Source organism: Armigeres subalbatus, chromosome 1 (genome assembly GCF_024139115.2).
Source record: "Armigeres subalbatus isolate Guangzhou_Male chromosome 1, GZ_Asu_2, whole genome shotgun sequence".
In the NCBI taxonomy this organism is placed as follows: Eukaryota; Metazoa; Arthropoda; class Insecta; order Diptera; family Culicidae; genus Armigeres; species Armigeres subalbatus.
In genome coordinates, this window is record NC_085139.1 from 32,947,894 (window position 1) to 32,975,178 (window position 27,285).

At 43.0% G+C, this 27,285-nt stretch overlaps 1 protein-coding gene across 2 annotated transcripts in view; it reads right to left on the reverse strand.

Annotated features, from left to right (window-relative positions):
• Positions 1-11,933: 11,933 nt before the first annotated feature.
• LOC134223598 (BTB/POZ domain-containing protein KCTD3) overlaps positions 11,934-27,285 on the reverse strand; it is a 32,195-nt gene continuing 16,843 nt past the window's right edge. Inside the window, exons 5-7 of one of the 2 annotated variants that reach the window (XM_062702783.1) lie at positions 13,756-13,773; positions 12,903-13,171; positions 11,934-12,844 (exon numbers count right to left, since the gene is read on the reverse strand). In XM_062702783.1, coding sequence (XP_062558767.1) covers positions 12,275-12,844; positions 12,903-13,171; positions 13,756-13,773 — 857 coding nt within the window. In that variant the 3' untranslated portion in view covers positions 11,934-12,274. The remainder of the gene's footprint in view (positions 12,845-12,902; positions 13,172-13,755; positions 13,774-27,285) is intronic. The other variant, XM_062702793.1, reaches the window with a different exon arrangement.

Here is a 27,285-nt window from a genome sequence, read left to right on the forward strand (position 1 = left end):
CCGTGGTACTTATGAGGGTGTCGCTGAGTCGGTGGCCTCTCGTTAAGTAAGTACCACACCAACACTTCCTTCCCCTCCCAAGTTACGGTAAAGATGGGCGTGGCCAGGAGTAGTAATCCTCATGCTTTTGTTATTTTTAACCTAGATTGAAATCAAGGACCACACCCACCTTGATTTCTGACAGCAATCTGAATAAGGATTTCAAAAGAAAAACATGAGTATCACTAGTGTCCAATCTACGAAGTACACCGTAACTATGCTATGCTATGTACACTATGCGAAGTACACCGTAACTATTCTATGCTTTAGCAGTTGGATGGCATCCTTAACATCCCTCAAGGTGGGGGCTGGCTGGCTTCCATCGTCCGCTGAACTGACGTAGTCATCTCCTCCGCTGCCTTGACTTTCACTGCCTGTACTCTCAGCGCTATTTAAATGTTCCTCGTAGTACTGCTCCCAGCCACCTTTCGATCACCACACGTTCGTCCGTAAAGATGCACCCATCCTTATCCCTGCACATCTCGGCACGCGGCACGAAGCATTTGCGGGATGCGTTGAACTTCTGATCAAACTTGCGTGTTTTTTTAGAGCGGCATCCCGCTTCTTTCAGGCGGCGTTTCTTCTCCTGTATCCGCTCCATTTCACGTTCTGGCGGGTCCCTTGCTGCAGTGCGCTGCGCCAACACTGCGTCCTTCTCCTCCAGAATATGTCTGCAGTCAGCAGCACTCTTCGTCGAACCAATCGTTCCGTCAACTTCGTCCCACATACCCGACGTTGTTCTCCGCTGCGTCGTTAATGGCTGGCTTAACTGCATTCCAGCAGTCCTCAAGAGGGGCCTTATCGAGCTCAACCTCTTCCGGTACCGCTGCCCCGAGATGCTGTGCGTATCAGGTTGCTTCAGTCGCTCTAGGTCGTACCGCGGCGGCCATCGGTACCGAACATTGTTGATGACGGATAGTTTTGGACGTAGTTTGACCATGGCCAGAGTCGATGTTAGTGCCACGATATGTCCTAACGTCGATAATGTCAGAGAAGTGCCGTCCATCAATCAAAACGTGGTCGATTTGTGATTCTGTCTGCAGTGGTGATCTTCAATTTTTCTATTGTAATTTTGATGTCGTGCCTTGGGCCACTTTCGAACTTACGTTATCATCATCAGTGCTCCCGGAGTGTGTGCTATGGACGTTGATTATGCTAAATTTGAAGAACCGACCTTTGATTCTCAAACTGCACATTCTCTCATTGATCGGCCACCACCCGATCACGCGCCTTTGCATATCGCCCAGCACATCGACGAGTATGCGTGTGCTCCCGATGAAGCTGAGAGATTTGTAGTTCTACGAATCGAGTTTCCAATCACTTTCCACGTACTTTCTTGTTGACTATTCGTTGCATTAGTTTTTTTTTAAGGCTGGCTAGCAGGGCCTGTCACCAAACCCCCTAACTTTCCGGAGGACCATTGTGCACAGTTTCACTTAGAGTCCCTGGCTGGCGCTTGGACGATGATCAGCCGCCCCTAACATAGGGAACAGACGCTGTTGGGAGCCGCTCCTAACATGGATAACAGACGCTCAGTAAGATTTCTTTTGGTTTAAAATTCAGTTTATCAAATTCATGTTAGTTTTTATCGTCGATGTGATTTTTGCTGTGTGTACGCCAAGCGGAGGCAGCACCGAAGAAAGATACCACAATTTCGACGTGCCGAACGTATTCAGCGTGATTACCTTCTGGTGCAGCAGGGACTATGTCCAAGGGCTTGACGATCCCTTCCCAGGCCATCTGCGAGTTGTGGGCAGTGGTGCGAATTCTCAATCTCAGTGACTGAAATTTGTTGGATATTAGTGCTGTCCAATGAGCAGCTCGAAGTAGCTCGAAGTTGTTCCCGTCCTTCTCGTTCTTTTTTGTAAACAAACGGGCGTGAGCAGGACAGGGAGAAACTTCAAGCTACTTCAAGCTCTCATTGGACAGCACTATTGATACCATTGCCTCTTCACACTCACTTCCTAGCAGTGAAAACTAAAAATGGTTAACAGCAACAATCAAAGATAAAGTAAACAAAAGACCTCTCTTCTCATTGCACACGCAGCCCGCACTGACAGTCTATTCAGTTCACTCGCTGCTGTGTGATTGCGACGGCCCTATATAAATGCATGGGTGAATACTATCACTTGAAAGACACTGACAGGAAATTTGTGCCGACTGATCATCAGCTTCAGCCCGCTGTTGACAAACCGAGTTTGCTAAGCTACTCCTGCTTTGTCGTTCTGACTGAAAGGCACCGTCATAGGCAAAGAGGAGCAGAGAAAAATACAAAACAAAAGAATCACCCTCAGCAGGCATTGTTGATAAATTACACCACTGTTTGTGGGGCTTGCCTAGGATGTGGTGGGGTTTGACAGTGGGCCCTGTTAAATTCCTATAAAAAGTTGCATGTATCCGCAAGTAGGCCGCACCAAAGCGACCGTGTGCCGCTCAAAGCGCACAAGCCCAAGTCCTGGTGGGACGCTAAACAGTAGACCTCTTCATGTTTTCAAAAAGCATCAAAAATTCAATCGGTCATCCCAGTATCACAATTCTTATGCTAAAATAAGTCTCCTGTCTAATTTTAAGCTAATTCAGATAAAATTTCGAGGTGGCTCAAGTCGATTTTGTGTTTTTGGGCTATTTTCAATTTTGTAAAAAATCTGACAAGAGATATAAACGTCGAAAACTATCGCAACAACCTCTATACGGAAGCTTTTGGTGTGCTCTACAAGTCTTGTGAACAATGCCATTCATTTCGTTTACGTTTTGTCCATGTTAAAGTGATTTTCAAGCTTTTAAGTGCATAAAAATACTGTTTCCCCCAAAAGTCGTTGTTCTACAAAATTCTTGAGTTTATGACAAATAATTGTCAATTTACTATATTATTATTCCTCTTTTTTCCCTGGAAATTTGAGTAATATAATTGCCCATGTGCGATTTACCGTTAAATTCTTAAAAATCAGAAGCTGAACATTTGTAATAAATTTGCACGTTAGGATTTCTTCAAGCAAGTTGTTCGAACAAAACATAAATTAAATCATAAGATATTTGATGCTTACAACAAACGACTTCCAAATTTTGTTAAATTCATCATATGTCTGCATGCTTTTAACATTGAGTGCATTGTAGTAACAAGTGAAATCGAAGCTTCTTTGTTTGAACAACTTGTTTGAAGAAATCTCAGCGTGCAAATTTATGACAAATGTTCAGCTTCTGATTTTTAAGAATTTAACGGTAAATCGCACATGGGCAATTATATTACTCAAATTTCCAGGGAAAAAAGAGGAATAATAATATAATAAATTAACAATCATTTGTCATAAACTCAAGAATTTTGTAGAACAACGACTTTTGGGGGAAACAGTATTTTTATGCACTTAAAAGCTTGAAAATCACTTTAACATGGACAAAACGTGAACGAAATGAATGGCAATGTTCACAAGACTTGTAGAGCACACCAAAAGCTTCCGTATAGAGGTTGTTGCGATAGCTTTCGACGTTTATATCTCTTGTTAGATTTTTTCCAAAATTGAAAATAGCCCAAAAACACTGAATCGACTTGAGCCACCTCGAAATTTTATCCGAATTAGCTGAAAATTTGACAAGACACTTATTTTAGCATAAGAATTGTGATTCTTGGCTGACCGGTTGAATTTTTGATACTTTTTGAAAACATGAAGAGGTCTACTAAACAGCCCTGACACGACGGCCTTCCGACGAGACAGGAGGTTTGCACAGGCCCAATAAGCCGCCTGGAAAACCAATAATTACGAACAATATAAGAGATAATGCGACTCGATATAATCGGCAAAGACCTAGGCGAAGAATAAAGGATCACGATTGGAAGCTTGGAACATGGAACTGCAAGTCGCTAGGTTTCGCAGGTTGCGACAGGATAATCTACGATGAATTACATCCCCGCAACTCCGTCGTGGCGCTGCAGGATATTTGCTGGACAGGACAGAAAGTGTGGAAAAGCGGGCATCGAGTGGCTACCTTCTACCAAAGTTGTGGCACCACCAACGAGCTGGGAACCGGCTTCATAGTACTGGGTAAAATGCGCCAACGCGTGATTGGGTGGCAGCCAATCAACGCAAGGATGTGCAAGCTAAGGATTAAAGGCCGTTTCTTCAACTATAGCATCATTAACATGCACTGCCCACACGAAGGGAGACCCGATGATAGTCTGCACACCGGCCGGATAGTCTGCACACCGTATCGAATGACAACGGCCAACGATGCATAAACTTCGCAGCCTCCCGCGGAATGGTAGCCCGAAGCACCTTCTTCCCCTGCAGAAATATCCACAAGGCCACATGGATATCACCTAACCAAGAAACGGAAAACCAAATCGACCACGTTCTAATCGACGGTAAATTCTTCTCCGACATCACGAACGTCCACACTTACCGCAGTGCGAATATTGAATCCGACCACTACCGCGTTGCAGTATGCCTGCGCTCAAAACTCTCGACGGTGTACAACACGCGTCGAAGTCGAACGCCGCGGCTTAACATTGGGCGGCTACAAGATGGTAGACTAGCCCAAGAATACTCGCAGCAGCAGGAAGTGGCACTCCCAACGGAAAAGCAGCTAGGTGCAGCGTCTCTTGAAGATGGCTGGAGAGATATTCGATCCGCCATTGGTAGCACCGCTACCGCTGCACTTGGCACGGTGCCCCCGGATCAGAGAAATGACTGGTATGACGGCGAATGTGAGCAGTTAGTAGAAGAGAAGAATGCAGCATGGGCGAGATTGCTGCAACACCGCACGAGGGCGAACGAGGCTCGATATAAACAGGCGCGGAACAGACAAAACTCGATTTTCCGGAGGAAAAAACGTCAGCAGAAAGATCGAGACCGTGAAGAGACGGAGCAACTGTACCGCGCTAATAACACACGAAAGTTCTATGAGATGTTGAACCGTAAGGGCCACGTGCCACAACCCGATATGTGTAAGGACATAAACGGGAACCTTCTTACGAACGAGCGTGAGGAGATCTAAAGGTGGCGGCAGCACTACGAAGAGCACCTGTATGGCGATGTGGCAACGGAGATGGCGGTATGGTGATGGACATGGAGGAACGCGCGCAGGACATCATTCTACCGACTCCGGATCTCCAAGAAATCCAGGAGGAGATTGCCCACACATCATCTATTCATCGACTTCAAAGCCGCATATGATACAATCGATCGGAACCAGCTATGGCAGCTAATGCACGAACACGGATTTACGGATAAACTGACACGAATGATCAAAGCGATGATGAATCGGGTGATGTGCGTAGTTCGAGTTTCAGGGGCATTCTCGAGTCCCTTCGAAACCCGCAGAGGGTTACGGCAAGGTGATGGTCTTTAGTGTCTGCTATTCAACATCGCTTTGGAAGGGGTAATACGAATAGCAGAGATTAACACGAGTGGTACGGTGGGCAGCGTAGTTCGCCTCCGCGCGGTGCTCGCTGGAAACGATAGCGTATCAACGGCAGTTGAAGGGCTAGGCGGCTAAATGAACTACAAACGAGGGAGCGCGGTAGCGCATTGAGACTTAGACTGCCATTTAAGTCTCAATTACGGTTCTGGCAGGCGTGTTAAAGGTTGTGTGTTTTGTATATTGTTATATTGTGTATTGCGAGGGCTGACAGCCGAGTCATTCTACTCCCTTAGTAGAGCCGGGTGAAACCGACTCGAAACGGCGGTTGGGCTAATGGCAAGGCTGCCTTCCGTCCCATAAAACCGTGGCGGGCCTTGTGGCACGCTGTCCAATTCTGCTGTCTGGTTGGTGACCAGACAGAAGTAGGCTCAGATGAACTCCCTGACTAACGTCGATCAGGCTCTGAACACGAAAGTGTCAACCCACGCATGGCCTCCCTGCTTGCTCGCAAGCATAGACAACCATGAGATCATAGAGGCGACTACTTCAGTAGGATTCGATGGCAGCTGCAGCCCATGAGCTATGTCAAGTACTCCAGTTTCAAGAGGTAGGGGCGCCGTAGGCAAGTAGATGTCTACCCGAGTAGCACACTTGTCATATAGTAGTCACTGTGACTCATATGCGACCAAATCCAGTCACATTGGAGTTGCTGCAACAAAATCGACCTTAATTGTGCTACTAGGGTAGCGAGGTCTCCTCCCACTAGGGAGGAGAATGGTGTTGAGGCAGTAGCTAGTTTGCACGGGACTAGCACTACCCCAGCGGGAGGGGTTGACAGCCAGAGCGGTGCTCAGGCAGTCAACACACCAGGCGAGCCTCTAACCGGTATCCGGTTAGTCGCCAAGCAGCTCTATGAGATCATCGAGTTCACGAGCGGTCGAAATAATATCAGCAAAGATCTGAAACAGAAACTTCTGGTACTTCTACAGTCGGTTCAAGCGGTAAAAAGCGAACATGGCACGCTCACCAGGAGGGAGGTTGGAAGCGAGAAGGGGGAGACACGTACTGCGGCAAAACCCTTCTCCTTCCTTGAAGGGAAGGTCTCGACGCAAGAGGTGATTGGTACCACCCCGAGTGTCGGCGAGGGAGGGACTGCGACGCGCTCCAAACGCGCCCGGCAGCAGTCAGAGGGTCGGTCCGGTAACATTAAGCGGCGCCTTACTGTTATGGACAGCGGTAAGGTCGAGTCCGATAGGGCGCCCGATCAGGCGAAACCACGAGGGAAGGGCAACGGTGCGGCCCAGGCTACTAAACCCAACGGTGATGGTAGACAACCTGCGACGACTGCTCAGCGGACCGAAAATCCCTGGCAGTTCGTTAGCAGAGCTAAGAGGAGGGAAGAGGGTCCTCACCCCGCAAGGAAACTTAGGGACAGAGGCGAAGCCTTGTTGGTCAAGACCGACAAAGAGAGGTACGCCGACGTTCTTAAGACCATGCGAGGTGCCGAAAAGCTTTCGACACTGGGTGAGGACGTGCGAAGCGTCAGACGCACCAAGGCAGGCGAACTGATCTTGGTGCTGAAGCGTGGAGCAAAAGCGAGCGGTACCGTCTATAAGAGGTTGGCCCAGGAGGTCCTGGGCTCCAGGGTGAGGGAGTGGAAGTGGGTCTCTGGGCACCGAGGTGACCCTCCGGTGTAAACAGCTGGACGAAGTCACCGAGGCAGAGGACCTCATTTCGTCTTTAAAGTTACAGTGCGATATAGAAGTCGAGCGGTCTTCTATTCGTCTTAGAGGTGGGCCTTTTGGCATGCAGGTAGCTTGGTTCAAGCTACCGGTAGCGGACGCCAAAAAGGTCCTGGCGGTCGGGAAACTGAAGGTTGGATGGTCAATATGCATAATTAAGCATATTCCAGCCACCTTTAGTCGAAAAGTGTTTTAGGTGCTTCGAATCTGGTCACAAGTCATGGGAGTGTAAGGGGCCGGACCGAAGTAACCTCGTCGTTGTGGAGAGGAGGGACATTTTGCGCAGTCCTGCGATAAAGCACCAAGGTGCCTTATCTTCGCTAGTAGGAAGCAAGCCCGTAACCATGTTATGGGTGGACCTACTTGTCCCTTCGGTGGTGGCAATAAGAAATCGCCGTGCGAGTAGCACAGCTGAATCTTAACCATTGTGCTACTGCCCAGCAGCTGCTGTGGCAGTCGGTCTCTGAGTCAGAGACCGACGTCGCTATTCTTGCAGATCCGTATCGTGTCCCTGTCAATAATGGAAACTGGGTCGCGGACGACTCCAAGATGGCGCCGATCTGCTCAACGGGCCGGTTTCCGGTCCAAGAGGTCGTACACACACCCCTCGACACCATAGCTAAGATCAACGGGGTGTTCTATTGTAGCTGCTATTCCCCACCACGGTGGCCAATAGAGAAATTCACCCGGATGGTCGATAGGCTATCGTCCGACCTTGTAGGTCGGAAGCCGGTTGTCATAGCGGGGGACTTCAATGCTTGGGCGGTGGAGTGGGGAAGCCGCTGCACTAATCAGAGAGGTCAAGCTTTGCTAGAGGCTCTAGCAAAGTTGGAGGTCGTGTTAGCCAATGACGGCTCAACCAGCACGTTCCGTAGGAATGGGGTGGAGTCGTTCATTGACGTTACGTTCTGTAGCCCCGGCCTAGCCGGGGGACTGAACTGGAGGGTCGACGAAGGCTACACCCACAGCGACCACCTAGCCATCCGCTACGTGATCAGCTGTGGTGTGCAGCAGTCGAGGTTGAGAAATCCCCGTCAGGTCCGTGGGTGGAAGGCCCAAAGCTTCGACAGCGAAGTTTTCACCGCGGCGCTGGGACTGGAGGGTAACACCGACAGTCTTACAGGGGACGCACTGACAGCTGTCCTGTCACGTGCATGCGATGCCAGTATGCAGAGGAGGGCACCACCGAGGAACGGTAGACCTCCAGCATACTGGTGGAGTGCAGCAATCGCAGACCTTCGGTCAACCTGCCTTAGGGCTAGGCAAAGGATGCAGAGAGCTCGCTCTGAGCAGTTGAGGGATGAACGCCGCTTGACGTTCAAAGCTGCGAAGTTGGCCCTTAACAGGGCCATCAGTAGCAGTAAGAGGAAGTGTTTTGACAACCTATGCCTGAACGCCAATGCTAATCCTTGGGGCGATGCCTACAGGATAGTAATGGCGAAGACCAGAGGGGGGCTGGCGCCTCCCGAACGGTCGCCGGAAAGGTTGAATCGCATTATCGAGGTTCTCTTCCCGTCCCATGCCACAAGCCCTTGGCCACCCCCAGCACCGCAGAACGCGAGTGCTGAAGTGGCTGAAGTGGCAGCGGTGACGAACGAAGAGTTGCTTGCGGTGGCCCGAACCCTTGACACGAACAAAGCTCCGGGGCCCGACGAAGTTCCAAACCTCGCTCTGAAGGCAGCGATCATGGCTAACCCGGACATGTTCAGGACAGCCATGCAGAGATGCCTGGACGAGCGCAGTTTCCCCGATAGGTGGAAGAGACAGAAGCTGGTGCTGTTGCCGAAGCCCGGGAAACCACCAGGTGACCCATCGGCGTACAGACCAGTCTGCCTACTGGACGCCACAGGGAAGTTGCTTGAGAGGATTATCCTCAACAGGCTTACCCCGTACACCGAAGGTACGAACGGCCTGTCAAGCAATCAGTTTGGGTTTCGTAAGGGTAGGTCCACGGTGGATGCTATCAACTCGGTTGTGCAAACTGCGGAAGTAGCGATACAACGCAAGCGGAGGGGAACTCGATTCTGTGCGATAGTGACGCTCGACGTCAAGAACGCATTCAACAGCGCAAGCTGGGATGCCATCGCGCTCTCGTTACTCCGGTTGGGCATTCCGGTGGGCCTGTACAACATTTTGGAAAGCTATTTCCAGAATCGCGTACTCTTATACGAGACCGATGAAGGAGAGGGTAGTGCTTCTATCACCGCAGGAGTCCCTCAGGGATCTATCCTGGGCCCGGTGCTATGGAACACTATGTACGATAGTGTTTTAAGACTGAAGTTTCCCCCAGGTGTTAAGATCGTTGGCTTCGCCGACGACATAACGCTTGAGGTTTACGGAGAGTCGATTGAGGAGCTGGAACTTACGGCGGCCCACGCGATCGCTATAGTAGAGGAATGGATGAGCTCAAGGAAGCTGGGGCTAGCTCATCACAAAACAGAGTTGGTTGTTGTTAACAACCGTAAGTCGGTACAGGAAGCAGTGGTTTGCGTGGGTGACTGTGAGATCATTTCCAAGCGGGAGGTGAAGCTCCTCGGGGTGCTGATCGACGATAGACTGAACTTCGGCAGTCACGTAGATTACGCCTGCAGGAGAGCTTCGACAGCTATTGCGGCATTATCCAGGATGATGTCCAATAGCTCGGGGGTGCGCTCCAGTAGACGCAGGTTATTAGCTGGGGTTGCAGTATCTATCCTTAGATACGGCGGTCCAGCTTGGCCCTCGGCGCTTAGCGTCGAACGTAACCTGCAGAAGCTGGAGAGTGTACACAGGCTAGCGTGTCTCAGAGTGATAAGTGCCTACCGCACGGTATCACGGGATGCCACTTGTGTGATTGCGTGTATGTTACCCATTGGACTAGTCATACGGGAAGACGAGGAGAGTTTCGACATGCGCGGAACCAGAGGAGTCCGTAAAGCCATTAGAGTCACTTCGACTATCAAGTGGCAACGGGACTGGGACAACTCTTCTAATGGTAGGTGGGCCCATCGGCTGATACCTAGCGTATCAAGATGGGTTAATAGGAGGCATGGGGAAGTTCGCTTCCATCTGACACAGTTCCTGTCAGGCCATGGCTGCTTTAGGTGGTACCTACATAGGTTTGGGCATACGGACACTCCCGTCTGCCCGGACTGCCCAGGGGTCGACGAAACTGCCGAGAACGTACTATTCGTATGTCCTCGTTTCGTCGATGTTAGGAGCGGAATGCTAGAGGTGTGCGGGAGGGACACTACTCCGGATAATCTTATCCAGAGGATGTGTCAAGAGGTTGATAAGTGTAACGCGGTCTCGGCCGCTACCAATCAGATTGCCAGCATCTTGCAACGCAATTGGCGCGCCGAGCAGCAGTCGGATAGCGCCGACTAGTGGGTAGGTAGTCTCGAGGGTGAGGTACCAGCGGGTAGTTGGTTAAGTAGTAGTGGAACTAGTGGGTAGCTAGTTATGAGGTAGAGGAACTAGTGGGTAGCTAGTTGTGATTTGAAGCTAATGGGTAGCTAGTATGTGGGCGTGCGTAGTAGCACGGACCCCTCCCAGAAGTAATGCCGAAAAGACTGTTCCGGGGAGACTCAAGGTCTGTGAACAAGGTGGTTTTAGCGGGTCGGCAATAGCTAAACCCCGTTCGCCGGTAGCCCACCGGTGTCTGGATGCAGATTCCCACCCCACTGGGAAAAAAAAAAACACACGAGTGGTACAATCCAGCTATTTGGCTTTGCCGACGATATATATATATATTATGGCACGTAACTTTGAGAAAATGGAGGAAGCCTACATCAGACTGAAGAGGGAAGCCAAGCGAATCGGACTAGTCATCAACACGTCGAAGACGAAGTACATGATAGGCAGAGGTTCAAGAGAAGACAATGTGAGCCACCCACCGCGAGTTTGCATCGGTGGTGACGAAATCGAGGTGGTAGAAGAATTTGTGTACTTGGTGACTGCCGAAAATGATACCAGCAGAGAAATTCGGAGACGCAGTGACGGAGTGGCTGGAAATCGTACATACTTTGAACTCCGCAAGACGCTCCGATGGAATAGAGTTCGCCGCCGTAGCAAACTGACAATCTTCAAAACACTCATTAGACCGGTAGTCCTCTACGGACACGAGACCTGGACGATGCTCGTGGAGGACCAACGCGCACTTGGAGTTTTCGAAAGGAAAGTGCTGCGTACCATCTATGGTGGGGTGCAGATGGCGGACGGTACGCGGAGGAGGCGAATGAACCACGAATTGCATCAGCTGTTGGGAGAACCATCCATCGTTCACACCGCGAAAATCGGACGACTGCGATGGGCCGGGCACGTAGCCAGAATGTCGGACAGTAACCCGGTGAAAATGGTTCTCGACAACGATCCGACGGGCACAAGAAGGCGAGGTGCGCAGCGGGCAAGGTGGATCGATCAGGTGGAAGATGACTTGCGGACCCTCCGTAGACTGCGTGGTTGGCGACGTGTAGCCATGGACCGAGCCGAATGGAGAAGACTCTTATATACCGCACAGGCCACTTCGGCCTTAGTCTGAATAAATAAATAATAATCACAAATATCATAAAGAGTCTCGGCTCCGTTAAGTGTTATACACGCCTGAGCCTGTCAAATAAATGCAATAGAAAAAAATCATCACAAGAAGAAGAAGAAAGAGCATTCGTAAGTTAACAAAAATATGTATGGGTGATAAACTGCAGAGCAAGATTATCGAGATTATCGCTGTCCGGAACATCGTTTACTGGGCCATATTGTCACGCTCTAATGTGCTTCTCTCACGGGAATGGTCATCAAATTAAATAATAAGTACACACGTTACGTTTATTAAATTTTTAATAAAAATATAATTCCTTTCTACTGGATCTGGATTAACTTTGTTTAAATATTGATAACGTGAATAGTGTCGTAATAGTACTGTCGAATTCACAAAGGACAGAAATCTCCCATAATCAAGAATGCCGTCATGAGTAGAATAAAATGTCCAATTGTTTTCCGTATAAGAATAAAATCACAATTACAGTACATCTATGAAGGATTCAAGCATAGGTTCCTGTCTATTACATATTTGGATCACATACGGCTAAACTCGTTCAATCGTACAGATGAAGATAGCAGCATAGCCACTTTCAAATTCCTCGTCGCTGTCTCAGCCTAGATCAGTTCGGTTGATCCGGATTCGGCTGAACGCATCCGGGACCGGCAGCAGCTGCCGACTGGTTTAAAAATGCTACGTTGAACGGTTTGAGTCGAGCCACGGTGGCCGCTCCAGTTGAGATCGCTGATGGACACGGTGACATGCACGGTGTGGAACAGTGGCTGTTGCTCAGATCGCACTGATCCAGCAGCCGGATCAGTTCGTCCGCCGTGGGACCCCCGACTAGTTTTTTATTTTGATCTTTCTTTTTGAAAATTTCCAAAGCTGTCGTCAGGTCCCACATCTGGATCGCCCCGTTGCAGTGGCCGGATAGGATGAACCTTCGGGGTCGGGACCCCATCCGGGATGATCCTTCGCATTCGTGAACACAGAACGACGTTATGGTGGTACCGTCGACGGATCGAACCAGGCATACCCGCTCTCCGTTGGAAGCTAGGCGAACGTACAGCTGATCCGTGTCTGGGACTACTTTCTGAACGAAGATCTGTTCGTCGTCCTGTTCTCCGAAGGGACCGAAGTCGTTGCCAGCCGAGTAGCTGTAGGTTGAGTCTACGGCCTCCAAAGACACAATCTGTAAATTTAAGACAATTTGTGATACTGTTTGTTTACAAAAAAAACATCGATTTTACCTTGAAGGACGCCTCCGGAGTCGAGCCTGGTTGAGTGGAGATCATTCCTCGGAAGCGTGTGACCTCCCAAGTGCGCACATGATTATACTCGCTGCATACCGAGATCAGGAATTTCTCCGACAAGGTGACCTTTGTCACCGGGCTTTGGTGCACGGTGAACGTCTGGAACAGCTGGGGTCCATGGCCGACAGTTTCCGGATGCTGGACGATCACCCGCACCGATCCAGACTTGGTACCGTAGGCGATTTCAATCCAGTTGCCAGATAGACCTACGCGAGGGCAATAATGCGTGACATCGGAATACACACCAAAATGAGTTTATCGTTACTGAGGAGGGGTACAAACAGAATAACAATAGACGAGGGACACACGCACACAAGGACTGGGGGATGCCGTGTAGAAGAACAAAGGAAACACATGCCAGCACCACTACTTGAATAATTTCTTCAATTTAATTGGACCAAGTGTGTGGCCTACATTCACATGTGGGATTCAAAAGTAATGTTGCGTCTCGTGGTTTATGGTGATGTAGATGGCAACGAAAATTGCATGAAACATGTTGTAAAAGTGTTGGATGATCGATCGTTCCATGATGAAGCGACGAGAAAGCAGTGATTTTTAGAATCAATTCGAAAAATCTGTGTTAAAACCAGGTTTTTAATCTGATTCGATTTGAAGCGAGGATCTCACATTTAGAATTGGATGAAAATTTATCGAAAAAGAGAACAACAGAACAGTGGCTGCGTTGCAAAATCAATTTAAGCTCAAACAAATGAGGAAATGCAATAACGGTTGTCACTTTAAATGATTTGAATCGAGAAAATATTCAACTGATAGTTGAAACGGAGGTTACCTTCTTTATCTCCCGGTGCTAACATGTTCAAATTAAGGTAAGAATTGTAGAAAATAAAGTAAATAAGAATTTTGGTAGAATCAACGGGATGATTGATGGTTGTGATGGGGTATTTTTTATGCACGATGATTGTTTTTAAACTATTTTGGAGATTTTGGACAAATGTAACATTAGACAATTTATCGCTTGCAAACACCTATTAGGTAGTAGGTGATAGTAGCTTTAACTTTATTTGGTATTAAATGCCAAAACCAGCAAGCATGCCCTATTTTACACTAAAGCCATCTGTTGAACAGTAAATCATATCAAACATCATACACAAATAGCGTTTGCAATACTCTGTCCACAAAATTGTTACATTTGCCAGTTTGTTGTAAGAGTTAGGTGAATGGTGCCTGATTATTGTGGGTGTCGATTGCAAGTAGTGGTGTTGGGTGTGCATTTGCATGTAAGTGGTGCAACGGAGGTACATTTGTATAGGAATGTAATGCAGTTTACTGTAAGGAAATCAAGAATGAACCGGTAACCGAAAAGATGAATTTTGAAAAATAAAAGTTGGCATTGTTCGTTATCAATTCCTACTGTGTCACTAGAAAGCTAGGCATTTTACTAACTGTGCATGCGATGCTACTTTGTGCTACCTGTTACATCCTTCAAAAAGGATCTGCGTTTTTGATTGAGTGAAGGAGACTGACAGCTTGAAGACTGTCACTATTTAACACCAACCTGACGTGGTATTGAATGCATTGAATGTAATCACCTGTCATGCGACGAGTTTTGTGCTATTCCATTTAATTACACCACGATTTAATCTTTACAGATAGCACTACTAAACTCGTCTTATGACAGACAGATACACTCAACCCTCTTTTTACGGCTGTTTTTTATACGTCGCTTCGTTTTACGGCCTCCTTTTTACGGCACGTGACGTAAAAAGAATTTGAAACATTATTGACATCCAAAAGTAAGCCTATAAGAAGGCCCTCTTTTCAACCCAAAGAATAAAGTAGATGCTTTGTACACAGACAAACAGACATAACACATTGAACATTCACTCATCGAATTCATCGTCGTACAAACACTAACGACATCTGTTGTTTTCACTTAGTTGGGCAAATCACGAACCAGATGGCGTTAGTGAGAAAATGTCAAACTCGAGCAAATCCGATACGCGCGCCACTTGCAACCGATTGGTCAACTAGTGATTATTCAAATTAACCAGTAAATCAGTGAACGATGATAATTTCATGAGTGTTATGTCTGTTTGTCTGTGCTTTGTATATTATCATTTGCCTTCAACAATTGTTCCATTCCAGGTCATCCAAGAATTTCCTGGAGTCTACACGCATAACCAAAGACCTATTTGATATTTTAAACCAAATTCCGTTCTAGGTCATCCAAGAATTCCTTGGATTATTTGTTCTTGAGGTCTACCCGCGTAACCTAAGGGCTGTTATCTCTTTTCAAAAATGACCTATATGATCTACTAAACCAATCTCAATATTCCTTAAACAGCCGTTCCTCTCCAGGTCATCCTAGAATTCCCTAGACTCCTCAGTCGTAATATTGTTTCATCCCAATATGTCGTTTCATCCCAAATATGTCCTCCGAATATTTGTCTTTCACTTGCGTCTCAAATGTAGGTATATGAGTTGTTCTACGATATCCAAATTGTCCTAGAGTTCAGAGAGATAGACCAGAGTGAATCAAATGGTCTATCGAATCAACCAAGTCTTTCCTGATGTCCCCAGCCGCGGTAACAACCCAATTATGTCCTCCAAGTATACGTCTTTCACTTACGTCTCAAATCCAGGCATATGAAATATTGTAAGGTCTCCAAATTGTTCAGGAGTTTGAATCAAATGGTCTACCGAATCAACCAAGCCTTCCATGATGTCCCCAGCCGCGGTGTTAAACCAATTATGTGCTCCGAGTTTTTTTCTTTCACTTGCGTCTCAAATCCAGACATATGAGATGTAGTAAGATCTCCAAATCATCCTGGAGTTTGAATCAAATGGTCTGCCGAATCAACCAAGGCCTCCATAATGTCCCCAGCATTCCCTGTTCTTCGTTAGAAGCGAGCAGTTCGTTTTATTATTGCTCCCATCTCGCGTGAAGTTTTTCGTAGTGTTTTTCTTCGTTTGAAGTTTTTTACACTCGGTTTTTCAACGCGATTTGCGCCCTGTGACTGGGAAGCAGCACACCCTGGCCGAGACCTCCGGTGTGTCTGTTAAAGGCACTTCCGGCTACGATCGCAAGTCGCATTTCTTGCAAAAGCTGCATCACTATCAGCAGCAGAAAGTGCGACGATCCTTCTGCTACCGAAGCCCCCATCCCCATCGTAGCAGCTAGTACGACGACGAAAGCCTGCCTGCAGAGGAGTCGCCATCGACGCTGGTACGCTACCTACCTACCTATGCTACCTACAAAGCTGTTTTGTCGGTAAATATTTCGCCTGTTGTTTTCGGTCTCTCGCATCTTGTGAATTGGTAGTTAATTGGCAAGTGGAACTGTGAACTGGTAGTGAATTGGCAAGTGGAACTGTGCTTAAAGTTCATCAGATAAAAGTTACTTTTTTTCTCGTTACTTTTTTTCGTTATATTTTTTTTCTTTATATATTTTTTTTCTTTCGTTTTTTTTCTCGTTATATTTTTTTTTTGTAATATATATACATATATTACAAAGTTACAAACGGAATCGAACTATCCCCAGTATAGAAGACATCAAAGAACGGATAAAAATCATTCAACAGCAACAACAACAATTATCATCCTCTTTAGCTGCATTGAGCCATCAGACCTGAAACCATAACCCTGCAGTCATCATGTTGACGACCCATGTGTCGCCAACACAGCACAAACCACACTTCACCGGACGGCGAGGTCTTATTCCGCTACGTTAGCGACTTTAACTCAAGTTAGGGAACATTAGCTAGGGACGTGAGGCCTTTGTACAATTCATTTGATTTGCAATAAATCAGTCTGTTCTAGATATTAACCGCGTACACATCGGAGTTAGTTTTTTAAAAAACGTCTCCCGAAGTCCCTACCCGTAACTGGCTTAGGTCGGTAGGATTTCTCTAGTCGCGTCTTGTGCAAAAGTGAAGTGATTTCGCCCGTGAACTGAAAGAACGACAGCATATCGTCTCTGGAAGGACACATCCCCAACGGATTATTGAGGAATTGCGACGATTTCCATCTGGAGCACCGGAGACAACGACTAGAGAGGCCCGCTTCCATCATCCCATCATCTTATCCTTAGTGCCGGAATAGCACAATTCATCCACTCGCGACGGCTTATCGCGAAAAAACCGTAAGTTAAGTTTTCCTATATTTAATAAGTGAAAAGGCGCAGTCGAAAAATTAAATAATTGTGTAATCAAGTGTGTAACGAATTTAACGAAGTAACAATCGTAATCAAATCATTTAATAATTGTGTATTCAAGTGTGCGGTAAATTAAATAAAACGAAGGCGCAGTCGAATAATTCAATAATTGTATAATCAAGTGTGTGACAAATTTAATGAAATTAAAATCGAAATCGAAATATTTAATAATTGTGTAATTAAGTGTTAATTAAGTGTTAATTAAATAAAATTCTAAAAGAGTGTGTAAGAGAAATTGTGTGCGTACTCGTGTGTGAGAGTATAAACTTTTGATAAACATTTTGACCAGTGGTGCAGGAGACAATTTTGATAAGAAAATTCTAATTGCAAACCAGTGTATGATAACTAGAAATATGACTGAAGAGCTATCACGCCAAATAGAGCAGCTCACAGTCCAACTTGCAGAACAGAGGTCGCAAATCGCCTCACTTTCGCAAGGGCGTGACATCGACGAAGACGATGACCCACGCAATACGATTGAGCAGCTAGCTGCGCAACTCGAACAGCAAAGGCTGCAAATAGCCTCGCTGATACGAGACAGGCATGATGCCATAGAAGCCGGACCATCTGGAACGGCAGTAGTGACAAACAGGGTACCTTCTTTTGACACATCTCGTGTCCCGGAGTCGATTAAGTTAATCGTTCCCTATAAAGGTGATAAGAAAACTTTATCTGCATGAATCGCTTCTGTAGAAAAGAAGCTCGAATACGCAAAAGGTTTATGCTCAACCCAAGCGGAGATAGATTCTGTGATGCCACTATGGGTGAGCGTAATAAGAGATAAAATTATTGACGAAGCAAGTCAAGCGCTCGTATCGAGGCATACAGCTTGTGAGTGGGATGCAATAAAAAAGGTGCTCACCGAATATTTCGGCGACAAAAGAGACCTATGTGGTCTCGTTTCACAAATTGCCTACTTACAACAAAATGCAAGAACCATTACAGACTTCTATAATGAATGTCAGGAACTATTATCCGACATAATTGATAAGTTAACACTCGATAGTGCTACAAAACACTGTGTTCCAACTCTCTCCCAGAGTTACGAACATATGATTATGAGTTCTTTCATAGATGGTTTAAATTATAGATAGTAGAATCTATAGATGAGCGAAAGCATGGCTGAGTCGATTTTTTTGCCCGTGCACACGCGCATATGACGTCACAGCCCTTAACGTTTCCATTGAAATAGTGACGTCATGCTCGTTTGGAGACACGTTTGACAGTTCGTTTGGAGACAGAGGATTTATCTTCGCTCATCTATATATTCCACTATCTATAGTTTAAATGAACCATATTCCATGCTCACACGAGCAACCTGTCCTAATCAACCCCGTGAAACAAGCACTAGTTCTTGAAGCCACCGCTTGTTGGTGTGGCGCTAGTGCTGTTCTTGAAATTTAAAGCTCCGTTCATATTGTACCGTACATTTCGCGCGGGTATTTAATTATGTTTCGCAAAATGATTTTCGATCTGTTAATTTTAAATTTCAATAACTTAAGTTATATTGTTCTGTTTTCGTGCATTTTACGTGCGGTAATAGCTGCCACAATATAATTATCATCAAAATCAGCCAAAACTATCACCGAAAAAAAAAACAATAAATTAATTTCGACAGCCGCCACAATAAAACATGTTCTGGTAAGGGGCAATCTATTCGTTTGTCATCGCAGCGATCATCATGAATTTATCATTATTGGCGAATAAAGGTTGCACGAAGAAGAAGAAGTCGAAGGATAATATTTGAAAATAATTGCGCGGGGAAACATACGGGAAGTTTTTTAAAACTCTTCTCAAAAATGTTAGGAGCTATTTAATTAAAAACGGTTAGCAGTACGGGGCTAGACTTTCCTTCTACTGCATAATAAACGCAATTTTTTGATTTCAAATTTTATTTTGTGATATCACACTATACATACAAAGTCCAACCCCGTACTGCTTTCCGTTTTTAATCAAATTACTTTTAGACATTCCACTAACAGCGCTTAAAATAAGCGGCCATTAGCGTTCGTAAGATGTTGTACATGACCACATTAACTGGGTTAAGCAAATTTTAAGAGTAATTAAATAAATATATTGTAACTCTGTCAATTATCATCCGATTTTGACAATTTAGGGATGCCTGAATCGGAAATTTTATATTGTTTCACAGTATGTTTACAAGGCCGGCTAAGGTCCTTCGAGAAATAAGGTTATCAGAATCCGAATGAAAACAAACATCAAGGTCAATCTCATTTACCGAAAAATTAGGGTAACCAACTTGATTGGGACCCCTACATATTTTGGACCCTCCTGTCGACATTTTCTTGATATCTGAACTAAAATCAATACCGCTGCTGAATCCCGCATGGTCTTTATGCAAATAAGATTGCTGCGAATGTGTTTTGAAATTTGAATGAAATGTTAATGAAATCCTTTTTTTCAAGAAGGCAAGCGTTGCAATGCTTACGCTTCAAAGCATACATCATTGAATATCTCAGAACGAACACAATCAGTTCATGTTGACATTGCAAATTTAAATCGCTGCAATCTTCTCATTGATGCATGTCAATCGAAAGATAAGACTTTGCTTTAGCTCAAATGAATTGTGCAAATTGAAAATTCATTTTTGAACAGGCTAAAAGGGGGTTTCCAAAATCTGTACATTTGGGGGTCCAAAATATGTTGCACTGTCCAAAACGAAGAATATTTTCATTTCAGATAGTTGAAAATCTTAACGATTTATAAACATCCGAAGCCCATTTCAAACTTCCATCCCATAAATAAGACTTTCATATATGAAATTATGTGATTTTGGCTTGTATCACACGTCTCATTTGAAAGATATAAGCGGATATTGGATAAAATTTTGCTTTAAACTGAACCATTTCAGCTGACGAGAAACCTAACCATACTGCTCATGTCGTAAATGTGTAACATTTGAATTTTGTCGATTAATAGGTAATCTTAGACATTCTTAAGGGTCTGTCTCAATTGGATAATTAAACTTAAAAGTGACATTTCTATAATTATTGAATAACCCTGCACGCAGAGCAAGATTACTTTTGACAGATATCGAATCATTTTCCATCGATGTCCTATTGGAATTGCTGGGTAGCTCCAGCCATTCTTATAACGGGGTGATTTTTTAATTTTTGAACTGTCACTTTAAAGTTTAATTCTCCAAATGAGACAGGCCCTAAGAATCGACCTAAGAATTAAATCAGATTAGTAGTGATTCAAATTGTTCTGCTTCATTTAATTTTAATATGAATCTGAACGATGCATTCTCCCAGCAGCTGCCCTAGATTAATTTAAGTTCAGATTCAAAAGCTCAAAACTGTTGCACAGCTTTGTTCTATTTTCTGCAGATTGAATCACGAGATTCAAATGTTGTATGTTTCGGCGATTGAACGCGTTATTTTAAATACGGAATTCGGATCAATGTACTTTGCAATTACGCCGCATTTCTGAGCAGCAAAATAAATAATTATTTTATTTATTCAAACAAAATTCAAACATGAACAGAACACTGCTGGAGATACCAGCGTTTTTGTTTCATTTTGCTTCAGATTCCAACGAGAATAGTGTTCTAAAATTTTAAGGAAAAATAAATCACTGCTGATCAATCAGTTATTTGGTTTGCAGTCTTATTTTTTTCTACTTGAAAAATTTTAGTTTTTTTTTTTAACAGAACGATGCATTAGATAATAAAGGCCCACTCTTTACCACAATGCCAAATATTTGTCAAATTTCTTTAGGCGTCTATCAAACTGTTTAGATACCGACATGGGTATCAGGCAGACTTGGCAAATTTGTTATTATTAATAAATTTGGTATTTGTTGTAGACCAGTGCATGATGACGTAGGTTGACAGTTCACAGAGCTTGTTTACAGGGACTCAGTCTCTGTAGCAGCTTCCGGAAATACTGTTTGGCGATTAATTAAGAATAATCTGCTGTGGTGGATTTATGGTAGGAATCAAAGCATATCACTAGAATATTCGGATCAAAATGATTTTGAACGAAAATTACGGATGTTTACTTCCAGCTGATCGATTTTAATTCTAACACCCTGTAAACAAGCTCTGTGAACTGTCAAATAATTGAGGTTAAGTCAAGATCTTGCATTGGTCTATTGTGACAAATACAGTGCTGATAACTTTTGCGCTATAGCGAAATATGTGTATCTGAAATGAACGATTCAGCTATAGAGATAATTGTAATACATTTATGAAACATATTTTAGATGGTGCGCTTTTCCTTTTAACAAAAAAAAATACTGTTTATTTATTTTTTATTCGAATTAAATCCCAGGTAACCATTAAGCACTTTAATAAGCCTTATACAAACCATATACATTTCAGTTGTCATAAGACGAGTTTATATAATCCCATTGAATTCCACCACTTAAGTGGTGGAATTCAATGGAATTGTATAAACTCGTCTTATGACAGGTGAAAACATTCCACTAAAAAGCTCAAAATAATTTTCTTAACATTTCAGTGCCTATAAGCTGTATATATGATTTTCAAGTGCTAATTAGCCGTATAAACTTCAAGCATTAAAAGAAGCCGTATATCGGTATATAACGCTTTGATATGAGGCCTATGGATTCAAGCCGAATAAGGGAATTATTATTACCAATTTAGAGCTACTATCAATGACGTTTTGGTAGAATCAATAACAATCACACCTAGAATTTTATAACCTGTCCCTTTCACTCGCATTAGAAACATTTTTTTGTAAATCATAGTCTACAACACATTGCATGGACCATGCCGGATAAATGCTGTATGAGCTGTGTATTTGTTCTGCGGCAATATATTTATTAATCTTCACCTAAAAGATACCTTTAGATAGACTTCTTAAATACAAAAAGAAGTTCCGTCCAATTAATTCACCCAATTTTTCATTTCCAATGCCTCGTTCAATGCTTTCTTTCCAAGTTTCTCGCCCTTTGATTCAAAGGCAGATGAAATCCTTCTGTTTTTATCCCTTCCCAGCAATACATCCATTCAAATCCGTGATGGATCAGATGGTAAAGTAAGCAGCAAATCCGAACCAAAAACGGTCAAACACAGTTCAATCCCGGAATTAAATATAATAAGCAAAAAAATCAACAAATTCCAATGGGAAGAAAAAAGAAAGAACGCAAACAATTATTTTTCATTTCTTTTTTTTCGTCCCGTTCCAACTCGTCTAAAAATTTTGACACTTTGGTATAAGCGTGGAAAAATTGGTAGGGGCAAGCACTATATCAGCCAAATAATTCGCCAAAAGCGGCTTTTGAGCAGCACTAAAATATAATTTAAATCTTATTAGCACTGTTGTTCATGTTTTTATGTGACTATAGAACCGAAATAAAGTCGGTTTTTACGGCTTAATGGTTACTTGGGATCTCTCCTCGAGCGATATTGTCGCATGCGTCACTGTGTTCCGTGCTTAAAGCCACAGCTTGACAGCTAGCACCAAGTTTAGCACCAAGTTTTCGGCTTCAATCATATTGTATGCAGATGACAGCCGTTTCAGGGGGCTGGTCCTAATACCCTACTAGCAGCTTTCCAAAACGCATCGGTGCGATATAATGCTGCTCAACGGAAGAAAGAAAAATTGTCGAGGCAATCTCCCAAACTTCCTACTCATACTTCTAATAAACCACCATTCCAAGGAGGGTATTCTAATAAACTCCAAAATCCACATCTAAGATTTGATCATAATTTCGGTAGACCTCCATATCAGAGCTATAACAATAATCAAAACAGAGGGTATAACCAAAATATGCAATATAGGGGTAATTTTGCTCCTCCGCAAAATAACCGAAGTAACTTTTTCCCACAGCAAAATAATCGCTTCAATCCACAACAAGGTAGACTCCCAATTAAAGCAGAAGCTATATCTCAACAAACGAGACAAAATCCTCATCAGAATCAGAATCCTCAGCATGTCAGTGCTATTCATCACCACGAATCTTCTTACAATCCATACGAGCAACCAAACAACGAATACTATGAAATTCAATTCCCTGGGTATGGGCCTGCACACGAACAATTGAATCATGAGGAATATTCAAGTAATATTCCGATTGAAAATCCTGAACCACTCACCGAAGGTGAAAACCTAAATTTTCATGCAGCTCTGGACATTCCCCAGGAGGAATGACTAACAATTGTCTGCCATACATAATAGTTAAATCATCCAAATTTGGTGTGATTAAATTTCTTATTGACACAGGTGCCAATAAAAATTACATCTCACCGAAATTGGTCTCATCAAATAGTATTGAGATTGGTGCAAAGCACAAAATCACCAACATAAGTGGTATATCATCTAGTATCTAATACTATGGGTCTCCGGGCATCCTATAACAGTTCGTTTTTGGAACAAACGTATAGCCTTTACGTATACTTAGTATATGAGAAAGGCAAAAAGGTTTAATATATCAATTTAAAGTTAAATATAATACTATTATACCACGATATTCTCAGAGATGTCAGATGCTTTTCAGTCTCATAAAGTTGACCATGATAAAGAAAACATAATACTCGTGTTCATCAAGCTCAGTCGCAGACTGTGGTAACTGAAATTCCATTTAGGCAGCAGCCAGAAATATGAATACACTTGAAGGATATTCAGAAAAAAATTATAGTACACGATTAAATTGAGCGGAAAATATGATATCTGTTGAACAAACATAATTTTGTTATTTGTTTACACTTAGCTTTTTCGTGGACGGTTGCAGCTGAAATAGCCTTTAGATGAAAGATAGGAGTGTAAATATTAACTCAGAGGATGTTTCTTGAGGGGATTTGAAAGGGAAACATACTTTCTTAGTGAATGAAGAAGATAACAAAATTGAGTAGAAAATTGTGTTTTCGTCAAAGAAACATAGTAAAGCTATTTGTTTGCCATTTGCTTGGACGCAGATGGTCGCAGCTGTAATAGCCTTTAGACGACAGATTAGAGTGTAAATATTTACTCACAGGATATTTCTGGAGTGGATTTCAAGGGGAAACATATTTTCGTAAAGGATGAAGATAACAAAATTTAGAAGAAAATTGTTTTTCCGACGAAGAAACAAAGTAAAGTTATTTGTTTACCATTTGCTTGGTCACATACGGTCGCAGCTGCAATAGCCTTTAGATGACAGATTAGAGTGTAAATATTTACTCACAGGATATTTCTGGACGGGATTTGAAGGGGAACCATACTTTCTTGGAGGATGAAGACAACAAAATTTAGAAGAAAATTGTTTTTCCGACGAAGAAACATAGAAAAGTTATTTGTTTACCATTTGCTTGATCGCAGATGGTCGCAGCTGAAATAGCCTTTAGATGATAGAGAATAGTATAAATATCTACTCAGGAAATGTTTCTGGAGGGGATCTGAAGGGGAAACATATTTTATTGGTGGATGATAATAATGAAATTCAGAAGAAAATTGTGAATTTGTTCATCAAACACATTAGAGTTTTTCGTTGACCATTTGCTTGGTTGCGGGCGGTCCCAGCTGAAATAGCATGTAGATGACAGATTAGAGTGTAAATATTTACTCAGAAGATATTTCAAGAGGGAATTCAAAGGTAAAACATAAGTTTCATGAGGTGTGCCAACATTTTCACGTATAGTTTATTTAACTGAATTATCTTAAATTCGAAGCCTTATACAGGTCATATTAGCTCAAATTCTACAAAAATGAAGATTGCATCTTATATAGTATACCACGAAGTAGCAGTTTAGGGATAACTTGTTGAATTTCGATAAAGTCATGTTTTTGGATATATGACCTATGGGGGAACCACTGTGGGACGGTAGAAAATGCGACGTAAACAAAAATGTGCACGTTTAACGTCGACATGATGCCAGATGTTATTATTTATAATAATTTTTATTTGGTTGGAAAGATATATTCGCTTATTCAAATTACTTCCAAACGCTTAAAAACTATATTTTTTTCACTTTTTGAAATCGAGAGAATTATAAATAACATGATAGCGTCAACGTATTAAATAGTTTTCCTATGAACGATGAAGGATTTTTTTCATACTAAAAAAAATCCTGGCCTTTTTGCAGCACGGTGCGGCTAGAAGTTCTTATGCCGAGGTGAATTTTTGTTTGGTTTGAGGTAGACCTGTGCGCCGCCGCGCCACGCCGCCGCCGCCGGTGGTTTTACTCACGCCGCCGCCGCCGACGATTTTGGGTCGGCGCGCCGCCGGTCATAATTTTGCCACGCCGATGACCAATAGCAATAAAAAAAATCAATTAACTTTGGTCGAGTCGATAACGAGACACTGAAGATGGCCTAAATAGTGCTAAACTCGTCTTATGACAATTCAAAAATGATGTTAAGGTGGAACTCGTCAGAATTCAATTTCAAATCTACCAAAAGTTATGGTGTCTTCAAGTCGATGTAGTGACATATAATATCTTGGTTAATCAATTAGTTGGTTGATTAGATTGAGAGTTTGAATGAGGCTTTATCTAGTAAAATAATACATAAATTTTTTAACTGGTTTATGGAATTTGTCTAAGTCATAGCCTCATTCTGTCGTGCACCTAAACTTGTATGTGACTTGCAAAATATGTTTGTTGTGGTAGGGTAAAACGACCTATTATGGAGGGGTTAAGCACCGTGTCAAAACAGAATTGATTACAAAAATTCTTCAAAAATTACCTGTTGGTCGATTTCCACATTGTAGTAGTTGAATAGGATGCTCGTTAACTATAGTTTCGTAAATATTGCGTCAATTGTGCTGTACTTATGTTGTTTTGTTTTTATCACAATAAAAACAAACTACCGCAATAATAGGACGCAGTTGCCTATCGTTGCGATATTTTTTGAATGTCAGTCCTATTGTTGCGGTATTGCATGCAATTCTTACGGGGAGCGATACCGCAACAATAGGACCTTAGCACTACCGCAATAATAGGCTCAAAGGATTTTAGCGTACCCACAATTGTTTTCAATGGTATTATATCCAGAATGGACTACTTTAACACTACCGCAACATTAGGGCATACCACAACGATAGGACGTTTTACCCTACATATGCTTTTGTGAGGGCCTGAATATATGCCCAAAGCTCCTCCCCAATTAATATACGATCTGGCATTGTTGTAGGCAAATCATTGCAGCTCAGCAATATCAAGTTTAGTAGAACATTCATTATCTTGATAATATTTTCTTTGTGTCCCGAATAACAAATTTTAAATTTTAAATTAATTTTTGAATATGAAAACCGCTTTGTATATTGCGAGCATCAGTTGAAAACCCTTCTTTTTTATTAACTGCCACTGTAAACCAGAACTGGGAAGTTGTCGCCTCGCCGCATAGTATTTAGTAAAATTATTTAGTTGAATCGTCAGGCAGTTTCAAACATTACGAAATTTTAATTTGATTTTATTTTTTTGAAATTGTTTAATGCTTTATAGTAAAAGCTTCAGGGAATGTTTCTTCAACAACTTCAAAAATATTCTACGAAGTATCGTTTTGACATTTCCTTCGGAATTTCCTCCAGGGATTCCTTCGGAAAATATTCCAGAAATTACTTCGGAAATAAATAAAGAAAGTTCGTTGGAAATTCCTTCAGATATTCCTCCGAAAAGTTTCCTTTAAATTCTTTAGAGAATTACTTCAGACATTCCTTGGAAATTTCTTTATGTATTTCATCGAAAATTCCTTACGAAATTCCTAACGAGTTCTTCAGAAAATCCTTTCCTTTGGATTTTTTTAAGGAATGTGTACGAAAATGGTTGCAGGAATTCCTACGAAAATTCCGCTGAGAATTCCTTCGGAGCCTCCTTAAGGAGTTAGGAGTTTCTCCAAAAATTGCTTAGGAAATCCTTCATTTTTTATTCATTTCCTTCGGAAATTTCTCGTTTTGGAATTTCTTTGGCAATTATTCCATGAATTCCTTAAAAAAAATCTTCAAAATATAGCATAAGGAATTTCTTCAAAATTTTCCTAAAGGAATTCTTTAGAACTTTTTCTAGCAATTCCTTGAAAACATTCTCCGGGAATTCTTTCAGAACTTTCTGCAGGAATTCCTTCAAAAAGGCCTTCATGAATTCTTTCCGAAAATCTTTCAGTAATACATTCTGATTTTTCTTCGTTTAGTTTTTTTATGTCTTTATTTCAGCCCAAGGTTGGCTCGTCTCGTAGAAATTTT